The sequence below is a fragment of the Parasteatoda tepidariorum genome, chromosome 2 (genome assembly GCF_982258835.1).
Source record: "Parasteatoda tepidariorum strain Cologne lab strain chromosome 2, Ptep-v5.0, whole genome shotgun sequence".
NCBI classification, from domain to species: domain Eukaryota; kingdom Metazoa; phylum Arthropoda; class Arachnida; order Araneae; family Theridiidae; genus Parasteatoda; species Parasteatoda tepidariorum.
The window spans coordinates 125,133,366-125,145,530 of record NC_141756.1 but is presented as its reverse complement, the minus strand read 5'-3'; the positions used below and the strand labels follow the sequence as shown (position 1 = coordinate 125,145,530).

The 12,165-nt window shown below is 28.8% G+C and overlaps 1 protein-coding gene across 3 annotated transcripts in view; it reads right to left on the bottom strand.

The window, feature by feature from the left end:
* ATPCL (ATP-citrate synthase) overlaps nucleotides 1–12,165 on the bottom strand; it is a 94,553-nt gene that overhangs the window by 8,146 nt on the left and 74,242 nt on the right. For all 3 annotated transcript variants that reach the window (XM_043053237.3, XM_043053236.3, XM_043053234.3), the window contains exons 24-25: nucleotides 3,288–3,431; nucleotides 1,830–1,943 (exon numbers count right to left, since the gene is read on the bottom strand). In XM_043053237.3, coding sequence (XP_042909171.2) covers nucleotides 1,830–1,943; nucleotides 3,288–3,431 — 258 coding nt within the window. The remainder of the gene's footprint in view (nucleotides 1–1,829; nucleotides 1,944–3,287; nucleotides 3,432–12,165) is intronic.

Genomic DNA, 12,165 nt, shown 5'->3' with positions numbered 1-12,165 from the left:
TAGAACTCTTCCATAATCAATGAATAGCAACAGTTTTCAGAAAGTTCAAAATTAAATATACCTAAATATAACTTTCTTTTCATAACATAAAGTAGACCTGTGAATAACCATTTCACGTTTTTAATCTCTTTTCAGCTTAGTTCCCTTCCATTTCTTATGTCAACAATGTAAAAAATCCACGGTATTTAGTGCATCCTCTAATACTATTTCAAAGAAATACCGAAGAGTGAAAGAGTTTTAGACAATGTCTTGCGTCTAATAGTAATATCCAAAAAAAATAATAATAAATAAACCTACTAGAAACTTAATAAAAGTTTCTCAAGATTGTATGGTTAATGGTTTCAAAAAGGTCTACATCAGTTTTAGCCGAGAAGAATACTAACAGCGTTTAAGAACAGTACTGCCTTAATGAAGGTGATTTTTGAATAAGAGTCGATTATACAAGTCGAATATGCAATCTGGTAAAGCAACAGATGAAGACTTTATCTACCACCATTTAATAAAGCAGCAGGTTATGCTGCATAGGCTGAAAATATTTTCCCCGAGGACATAACAGAGAGAAATGGATGCTTTGAAACTGTTAGAAAATTCCTTGTTTACTTTAAGAGAAAAAAAGAGGTAAACAAACAAAAATATTCTTCGTTCCTAAATAAATAACATTTACGTTTTAGATTGTATTTAAAAAATAATTAAATTTGTATGCACTTAAATTTTAGTTTTCATGCTCCTGATGTCTCATTGTTTTAATGATTTTGCCTCATCCAACGAGTGTTCGACTGTTCTTAAATTTAAAATTTTCATTCAAGAAAGTTTTTACTTTTTATTAAATAACATGTGAATAAAAAAAATTAACATTTAGAGAAAAGAGAGCTTTGAAACAAAATATTAAGGATCTAAAAGCAAGTAAGAACCTTCATTATGTAAACAGTATCCATTAAAATAAACCTTGCAAAAGGAGAAAATTGAATAAAAGCGTAATCGTTTTATCTATTACAAGTATTGCATACAGGGTATCTGCTACATTTCAGATTTTCAAATTTATGACTTTCCATGACTAATTCCTAGAATTTTTCACAACTTAACGAAGTTACTATTTTCTCCGACAAAAAACCAACAAGAAATTTAAAAAACGATTATAATAACATAAATTGAAATGATAAATCTAACCAAAACTGTCATACTCTCCGTCTTCATATTTATAGATTTTAAATTTAAAAAAAAGAGAGCAAAAAAAGAGTTGAAGCAATAAAATAGCTGAAAAAAATACAAAAGCAAATAATTTTTTTCTGCAGAATTATATTCCAAAAGATACTTTTCTTGTTCATCCGAAAGGAAAGAAATACTCCTGATTTTTCCGTTCTCATTTCGAAATAAAAAAATAAATAATAACAAAAATTCTGAAATCACAGTAGTTTAAAAAATAATTCAAGCTAGAAATGATGTTTTTTCGTTCATTTTTTGAAAGAACACCGTAATTTTTGAAGTACATGATAAAAACATTTTATATTTTAATAAAATATGACAGTGAGTGGGGATTTTATTACAAATTTAGATATTTGGAACACCATAAAATGGGGAGGGGTATTTTTAATTTCCCTTTTAAAAATTAGATTTTTCAGCGACTTAAATCCATAACTTTCCGTGATTTTCTATAAAAAATAGTTAAATTTCACGACTAATTTTGTTCAATACCGAAATTTATGACTTTCCAGGTGCGACGATAACCTATGCAAAGTAACCATGATTTCTCTGCTGGTGTTATGAAAAATTTTAACACAATATTTATTGTAAAGAGCAGATTACTAACCAGTTAAGCGTGTCATACTCACTTTTGAAGTTGTTATCTTTTCGACAGCTAGAGCGTAGTCTAAGACTGGTGTAGCCGGGAAGTTTTCTTTCACATAATCTTTTAAGATCTGCACTCTCATATCAGGGTTGTTAATCTAATAAAAAGAAAGAACAATTAATATCAAAGCAATGGAATACCAATTGAATGATATTTCTTAGGAAATTTTTAAAAAAAAGTTATATTAATAGTTTTTTGAGAGCAAAGTATATAATACACTTTTTGTTTCTCTTATTGAAAACCACCAACTTTAATGATTTGCTAGTATGAATTTAAACTCTGTACCCCTGTAGCAGAGTTTTTTTCAGGCTTTCTGTGACAAAAATCTTGAGCACTAATATCTTTCTGCAAGATAATTTCAATAATAACAAAGATGTATGCTACTAATTTACGGTAACAAAAACACTGTGTTTAGAAAAACAAAATAATATTTTTTAACTGAATATGTTATATATTTTTTTATTCTAATAATATAGGGGATAATCTCACATTTTGTTAGAGGAGGGGAACACACTAATTATTTCCATTATTGCATTTTTGAAATCATCAAAACAGTAGAAAAATAAATAAATAAATATCATGAAATCGGTAGCAGTAATCACCGAAAAACAGATCGATGACGAAGTCATGCGAATTAAGACTCTTCAAAAAGGGTTTACTCAAATGTATGTTTCGTTTCAAAATTTAATTGCTGCATTAAATAATATTTCATAACAAATATTGGGTTTTAAAAACAACGTGGACATTAAAAGCAATAACTGCCACAAAAAAAAAATCAATAGAATAATTGCCCTAAAACGTAAATGATCAAATGCACAATTTCCCATGTTGCCCAAAATATATCTCTAAAAGCCATGTGCGGAAATCAATGTCAAAAATGCAATCAAAATGGATTTACGATATCAGCGTTAGTAGAGCGCTTCAAAATGTGATTAATTACATGTGGGATTCAAATTTAATCTGTAGATTACTGCAGCTAAGCAAACCAATTATTTTTTTTTAACTTCCCATCAGAAAACTCTTTCTGCAAGAACTATGTAACATTCTGCGATAATGTCGCTACGATTTTGCCACGGGGCTCTGGACAAGAAGAAATTATTCTGAAAATATTCGGTAAGAAATCCTTCGTATTAACATAATGAACTTAAAATAATTTTTTTTAAAAATAAAAAAATCATGCTAAAATTACTTAAATTATTTATATAATGCATATTTAAAATTTATTTTAGCATAATATAATAGAACTTAATTAACTTTCATATTGGTCACAAATAATTTTTTTCAATTGAAAAAAAAAATCTTTTTGAACTTGTAATAATAATGGAAAAGACGTAAATGGATAATCAACACTTTTAAATTGTATTGCTTTCTCACTAAACCAAAAAAAAAAAAAAATCTATATTCTTGAAATTAAAAAAGAAAAAAATGGTTTCATACTTACAGATTTTACTCTATGGCCAATACCCATAATCAGCTGGCCTTTTTTCCTCATTGAATTGACAAATTCCATTGGTATCATTCCACTATCATAGGCTTCAGTGAATAATTTTGCTGCAGCATCTAGAGCTCCACCAAATCTATCTCCCTAGATAAATAAATATCTTTAGTCAATAACAGGGTGTGTAGCCAAAATCTTTCAACAAAAAATAACCACCTTTTAAGCACTCTATACATTAACAAAATGAAAAAGACTTTACATGATCATGATAAAATAACTAGTTTCTGACAAAGAACTCTTTTCTTGATTATATTAGCCATTATAAAAAGATGGAAAAATTTTTCGGTTCAATTTCAGAAGGAGGAAAATGAAGCCGAAAATTGAGAATCTCCTGCACAATGCTGCCGAGTTACACATGATAGTGTAAGAATAATTCCCACTGAATCCAGAAGAGTATATGCACACGCAGACCCGCAAAGCATTTCATCAGACATGTAAAATGATTGCAACTTTCATACGCTACGGAACGACAGTAGGCCGAAATGCATTGTGTGTGAATGATTCGTGGAAACGTTGAATCGAACAATGTGAAGACCACGCTTTTGCATAATACGTGCTGAAAATCGACATTAAAAAAAATTTCCTTCTAAAAGGGAAAATTAAGCACTTTTTAAAAATGCCCAATAAAAAAGCATCTTTAAGAGCCTTTAAAAAACGTAAATCAATAATAAGCACCTTTAAACACTTTTTTAAAACGCTACGCTTCCTGATTAAATAGCATCTTAACTAAATAGGATGTTTTTGGTAAGTTTCAACCACAAAAGTGAAACATGATTTAACAATTACAAAGCAGGGATTTGATTTTTCTGTGAATCTTAGTTCACTAATATCCATAAACCTAAGATTTTTACTAAATTCTGTTAACCTGTTCGCAAATCATATATGCCTTTCGAGCGGACTTATCTCAGGTCCGGGCAGTTCACCAGTACATTGCTGGAGAACCAGCCCAGTGAACAGGCGGTGCATCTTAAGCTGAAACAATTTTTAATTACTATTAGATGGCACTCCATTTTATTTAAATTAAACGTAGTTTTAATATTCCGACCTTCAGATTTTTCGTATTCCTTGGTATTTTGTTCATCGGCTGTGGGTGAGGAAAGGAAAAATTGTAATGTAAACATAAACAAAAAGAGCTTGACTCTTTAACTTTCTACATGATCTTAACATTTTTTGCTTCTGAAAGCTTTCTGAAAGTTTTTAAATTTTTATTATTTTTTTTTGTTGCTACTATGTGTTTTTTTTAAGGGTTTTAGCGTCAGCTTTGCTACAGTTTGTGTTGCTTTGGATATATTTTGTGCACTTCTCTTGTTATTTCGGAAAGCCCCGACTCCAGATTATAATGGCGAGAAAGCGTTATCTAACAGAGAATGAATATACTTGAATGATGAATGAATATACTTGAATGATAAAAGAAATAATTAGTGATATAGAAGAAAATGATGATTCCAGGGTTGCCACAGTAAAAAATGAACAAAAATAGTTGATTTTAGTAGCCTCAAGCAAGAAAATAGTTGCCTAAAACTATAAAAATAGTTGCCTGAACAGGAGCAAAAATTTATCAAAAATAGTAGCCAAATAATTAAAATTGTAGCTTAATTGTCAAATACTATGATAAGGACTGATTGATGTCAGAAATTTTAAATTGTGATACATCGTCCGTTAGACATTGCGATTTAGCATATGTTCAGAAATTACCTATGAGAAATCAATCAAGAATAAATAAAAAGGAATAAATTCTATATATAAATAATCTATTACAAAAGAAAATATTAAATCTAAACATATTCTACTATAATATCAGTATCATTGCTTAATTTTTTCAATTAAAATAAAGAAGTCAAAGTAAAAGCAAACCCAATATTCATTTCATTTTTCTTAAATTAAAAATGATTTAAGATTTATTGGTTTAAAAAAAATAATACTGTAACAAAATATTTTACATACGTGCATTAAAATTAAAAGAAAAAAAACGAAAGTAGAAAACAAACCAAAGAAATGTTCACTTTAGAAAAAAAAATTTCAAATTATTTGTTTGAAAAAAAACATGCTTTTGAAACATCATTAGACCCTCTTTTATTCAATTATTTAAAATAATATAAAGTAGTATTAACTAATGGTCAAATTCTGTACTGAATAAATGTAAAAATATTTTTACTTATTTATTATTATTTTCGTTTTTGAAAATAAAATTGACTGAAGATTTATTTATTTAATAATGACACTGACTATCTAACAAATTATAAAACAAACAAGTATTGAAAGAATTTTAATAAAAGTTAAAAAAAAATACTTTAAGTACTAATGTTAAATTATTAAAAAGCGTCCAAACATTACTAAACTATTTAATTTTTAAAAAAAATTTTTTTTTTAACTAATAGCCAAATTTTTTTAAAACTTTGTTTTCAGTTTCTCAAAAATAAAAGCAAATTAAATAAAGGTAAGCTTTATTTTAATTTTTTTATAAATAAAAACAACTGAACATTTATTGGTTTAAAAATAATCTAACTTACCTACATTAAATAAATTTGAAAAAACTAACTTTTTATAACAAAATTAAGTACAAAATACCCCTACTAAATTGTATTGCTTAAAATGAAAAATAATAATTGAAAAAAACCATTGAAGAAACTTTTTTAATTTATATTTTCTTTTCATTGATCTATTGAGTTCAGAACGAAAGTTTAAGATAACAGCGATTGTGCAGCAATCGCAAAGTAACAGTAGGTCTACGAAAAATAAGTATAAGTATAAAAATAACTTCGCTAAGAGTAAAAAAGTCTCCCAATAGTCGCCTATTCCTGAAAATAGTTGCTTTTTTAGCCTTTTCAGACAAAAAAAAGTCGCCAGTCGCCTAAGGCCGAAAATAGTAGCTTGTCAGATATTGCTTTGATCTGCGTGCTTTGTCAGATATTTTCTTATTAATATTAATGTGTTTTGTCAATTAAAACTTTTGAATAATTAGAATAGTACTTTAAAGATTATTTCTAAGGAAAGTAAATGTTTTCACATATTTTCATGTAAATTGAAGGAAAAATATTATTTCAATCTAGTTTTAATGTATATGACAGATTCCGTAATAATTTAAAATAATACCAAAAATTATGGAGGTAGGAGCTTCATTATTTGTAATTTGGTTTCTAAACCTAAACCAAGTAGAGCAAAACTCCCATCCTATAGTATAATTCTTTTTACTTCCGCTTTGCCCCGAACAAGCATCTTAAACAAAATGGCCCTGTTGCAAAAAGGTTAATGAGAACTTCGTAACATTATCTTTCCTTACCAATAATCTCTCTCTCATTTTTTTTGTTTTTGTTTGCCAGAGTTTTATTTAACGCACTATAGAGTATTTTACGCAGATTGGTAAGTACAAAATGCAGCTCAACTTCCAAAACACTCACAGAAAATTAAGAAATGATGTCTGAATAACATATTCAAGTTAACTGAACCGACTGGCAGATATTGCTAATATAAACAAAGTAGTAGATTTGCAGTATTATCGAAAACAATCTTGAAATATGTTACTGAAAATAGTAAAGACCTCTCAGAAAAAAGAATCTTCGAAAGCAAAATATGTTTAAAAAAAACATGCTTTTATTTCTATAACATAACCTAGTGGCAATTACAAAAGCAAGTTTGTAAAATTGATAATATGAAAAGTAATTCTGAAATCGCGAATGTTCAAAAGATCATTCAGTCTAAAAGTAGTTGCAATTTCTATAACATAACCTAGTGGCAATTACAAAAGAAAGTTTGTAAAATTGATAATATGAAAAGTAATTCTGAAATCGCGAATGTTCAAAAGATCATTCAGTCTAAAAGTAGTTGCAATTTCTATAACATAACCTAGTGGCAATTACAAAAGCAAGTTTGTAAAATTGATAATATGAAAAGTAATTCTGAAATCGCGAATGTTCAAAAGATCATTCAGTCTAAAAGTAGTTGCAATTTCTATAACATAACCTAGTGGCAATTACAAAAGAAAGTTTGTAAAATTGATAATATGAAAAGTAATTCTGAAATCGCGAATGTTCAAAAGATCATTCAGTCTAAAAGTAGTTGCAATTTCTATAACATAACCTAGTGGCAATTACAAAAGAAAGTTTGTAAAATTGATAATATGAAAAGTAATTCTGAAATCGCGAATGTTCAAAAGATCATTCAGTCTAAAAGTAGTTGCAATTTCTATAACATAACCTAGTGGCAATTACAAAAGCAAGTTTGTAAAATTGATAATATGAAAAGTAATTCTGAAATCGCGAATGTTCAAAAGATCATTCAGTCTAAAAGTAGTTGCAATTTCTATAACATAACCTAGTGGCAATTACAAAAGCAAGTTTGTAAAATTGATAATATGAAAAGTAATTCTGAAATCGCGAATGTTCAAAAGATCATTCAGTCTAAAAGTAGTTGCAATTTCTATAACATAACCTAGTGGCAATTACAAAAGAAAGTTTGTAAAATTGATAATATGAAAAGTAATTCTGAAATCGCGAATGTTCAAAAGATCATTCAGTCTAAAAGTAGTTGCAATTTCTATAACATAACCTAGTGGCAATTACAAAAGAAAGTTTGTAAAATTGATAATATGAAAAGTAATTCTGAAATCGCGAATGTTCAAAAGATCATTCAGTCTAAAAGTAGTTGCAATTTCTATAACATAACCTAGTGGCAATTACAAAAGAAAGTTTGTAAAATTGATAATATGAAAAGTAATTCTGAAATCGCGAATGTTCAAAAGATCATTCAGTCTAAAAGTAGTTGCAATTTCTATAACATAACCTAGTGGCAATTACAAAAGAAAGTTTGTAAAATTGATAATATGAAAAGTAATTCTGAAATCGCGAATGTTCAAAAGATCATTCAGTCTAAAAGTAGTTGCAATTTCTATAACATAACCTAGTGGCAATTACAAAAGCAAGTTTGTAAAATTGATAATATGAAAAGTAATTCTGAAATCGCGAATGTTCAAAAGATCATTCAGTCTAAAAGTAGTTGCAATTTCTATAACATAACCTAGTGGCAATTACAAAAGCAAGTTTGTAAAATTGATAATATGAAAAGTAATTCTGAAATCGCGAATGTTCAAAAGATCATTCAGTCTAAAAGTAGTTGCAATTTCTATAACATAACCTAGTGGCAATTACAAAAGAAAGTTTGTAAAATTGATAATATGAAAAGTAATTCTGAAATCGCGAATGTTCAAAAGATCATTCAGTCTAAAAGTAGTTGCAATTTCTATAACATAACCTAGTGGCAATTACAAAAGAAAGTTTGTAAAATTGATAATATGAAAAGTAATTCTGAAATCGCGAATGTTCAAAAGATCATTCAGTCTAAAAGTAGTTGCAATTTCTATAACATAACCTAGTGGCAATTACAAAAGCAAGTTTGTAAAATTGATAATATGAAAAGTAATTCTGAAATCGCGAATGTTCAAAAGATCATTCAGTCTAAAAGTAGTTGCAATTTCTATAACATAACCTAGTGGCAATTACAAAAGAAAGTTTGTAAAATTGATAATATGAAAAGTAATTCTGAAATCGCGAATGTTCAAAAGATCATTCAGTCTAAAAGTAGTTGCAATTTCTATAACATAACCTAGTGGCAATTACAAAAGAAAGTTTGTAAAATTGATAATATGAAAAGTAATTCTGAAATCGCGAATGTTCAAAAGATCATTCAGTCTAAAAGTAGTTGCAATTTCTATAACATAACCTAGTGGCAATTACAAAAGCAAGTTTGTAAAATTGATAATATGAAAAGTAATTCTGAAATCGCGAAAGTTCAAAAGATCATTCAGTCTAAAAGTAGTGTTTTTTATCTTCATTTTTTTAAAATTTATATTTTACTGAAAAAATGTAATAATGCAAATTTCAGATTAATATAAAAGAATTATTAAATTTATATGGCGTATTTGTTTTTTTTTTTTCTTTCTATTTTTGGATGAAATATAATAATAAAATTCTGATACTTTTTATACAATAGTGTGTTGTGGAAATTTTGAATAACGCATTCTAGTAATTATTACCTTTGAGGAGTTTGATTTTTCAAGAATTGATCATGAATCATTTAGTTATTGCGATTGATTAGCTCATGGTTTTTAAAATCCAAAAATTTTTAAAACAAAGAAAATTTTGATATACTTGTCAGGATTTTGATATCTGGTGATTTTAAAATCCTGACAGCAGAATTAGAATTTTGCAAATTAATGACTTTCTGACAGACACAATTTGCATAGATTACATTGTGAATCCAACAAAGGCTTCGAACAAGTTTTCGGCAGTTACTGCTACAATTTTTCTCATGGTTTTCTAAAATCCTAATATTTTCCATGCAATATTACGACTCACGAAATTAGAATCATGCAATTGATCATTCACTTTTTGACATGACGATTCTATCGTTTGTCTGATTGATTTTTCCGCATTGCTTATTGATTTTAAAATTGAGATATTTTCCATACAATGTAATTACGACTTATAAAATAGATTACAACAGTGATCACTTTTTGATGCACTCAAGTTGAGCTGAATCGAAAAATAATCTTAACACTCATCAAGCATCTATGCAGTGTTTAGACCTGTTTTTTTTCTTTTTGCCATTAATTTGCAGAGTCTTTAACAGGGTTCCCACTCTATGATGAGATTGAAATTCAAGGACTTTCCAGGACTTTTCAAGGACCTCAACAAAATTTTCAAGGACCTTAATCTAAGACCAATTTTAAAAATTATTCTCTTCTATTTTACTAGAAGCAACAATGCTTGTTGTGGCAATAATTAATTTCAAATATAATACCTAAATGCTTTGCCTATATAGAGAGAAGAGAGTATATGTATTATGGACTAAAATTTATATTTTTTTAGAAACAACCCTACTGGTTTTACATATTAATTCACAAAATCATTTTCAGCACAATCTATAACTAATGGTAATGAGGTGTTAATGGTGAAATCCTTTAATCCTGTGTATTTCCATGTGAAGGCTGCATGAAAGACAGAGCTAAATCTTAGGTATTCCATATTCCATGACTATTCCATAACCCCCTCCTCTCCTCTATTAAACATCGTTTCTGAAATTATTCATCCATAATTTACACAACTTTCTCTAAATGTTATGCAGCAACAATTCTTTCTGAAAATAAAAATTAGAAGGAACATATCCCATTTTCACCATGTTTAAAAGCATTATTCGTTATGTGTAATCCACAACTGCCAATGAATATGACCTGGTGGGAATATTTCTCTTTTAATTCACACTGAAGCTTCTAATAGAATTTCCAATTGACATAGGGTCCATCCATGGATAATTGAAGTATTTTAGAGAGCTTTTAACCACCAAGACGCTAGGCCCGGTTAGAAATGGTGGTGTTAAAAACCACATGAGAGAGCTCGGGAACAAAACAGAAAGAACGAGAAAGATCCGCGGGTGTTTTATAAAAAGGGCCGCAGGCAGTATTGGACAAATTCAAGGACCTATCAAGTTTTTCAAGGACCTAAGACATTTTTCAAGCACTTTCAAGGACCTAAATTTAGCAAAAAAAAATTCAAGGACTTTCAAGGACTCTCAAGGACCGTGGGAACCCTGTTTAAAGTTCAGATACATTTTATAACATGCTATTATGACACATGGAATTTGAAATGTGCTTTTAAATATTCACTTTTCAAGATGCATATTTTATTACTAGTATTTTTAAACAGCAGTCCATTGTGGGGAATAATTGTTAATGACAATGTCAATTTTAATCTATGAAAAGGTACCCCACCATAGAAACATGTTAACATGTCTTATATACTAATTGGAATTATATATTTGTTATAGTTGATAGATATTATATAGTTGTTAATTGGAATTATATATTTGTAGTGGTAGACCCACTACATCCATTATTTTTCAAAATGTGAAACTATCATCCATAATAGAATATATTCCCAAATGAATTCTTCTATTGAAGTCTATCAGATGCTGTTTCCCAATCTTCATCCATACATGTAAGTCTCTTCTGTTTTCTAATGCCACCTAGCTTATTGACGATTAATAGTTTTGTAGGGTTGTTTTCCCAAATAAGTACTGAAAATACATTATTGGTTTGATTTAGTGACTTGTTTGGTGACATATTTATCAGGCATTATTTTCCAGATCAGTACCAAACACTTTATGTATTATCCTCTTTGTCAGCGCAACAGCCCCTTGCAGGCCTTGGCTGTCTAACAGCTGACAAAGGCCAGTGACTCCTATCCATGGCAACTCCCTTCCAATTTTAAATCTTTAGGGTTTTCAAATCATTTTCGATGTCGTCGAGCCATCTAGTGGGGCTTGACTTAAGGTGGCGATTCTCATGGCCCTACTTTAAGAGCTTCTCCATAGATAGCCCAGCCATTTCAGCCTATTACTGCAGATTATTTGTGAAATTTTGGGCTGCTTATAGAGTCGGTAGAGTTCGAAGTTATATCTGGTTCCCCAGCATCTCCTTCCTAGAACTGTGCCAAAGATGGCTCTAAGGATCATTTTTTCGAAGCTGTCTAGTGTCTGCTGTATATCTGAGTTCAGGGTCCAAGTTTCACTTCCATAAAGTAGCACAGGAAGTATGAATGTCTCATAAAGTTTTAACTTTATTTTTTGGCTGAGAAGATTCGATCTTAGTTTGTGTATTATATCTGATTCAAAAATTAGTGATCTCTTTTTAATATGCTTATTATTACAATATAATGAGAACTTATTACGATTACTGTTGACTAAATTTCATTTATATGTAATTGGAACTAATGTAACAAGTTTGTGATAATCTTCATTCAAAATTTTTTAAACTAAACCTTACAAATAT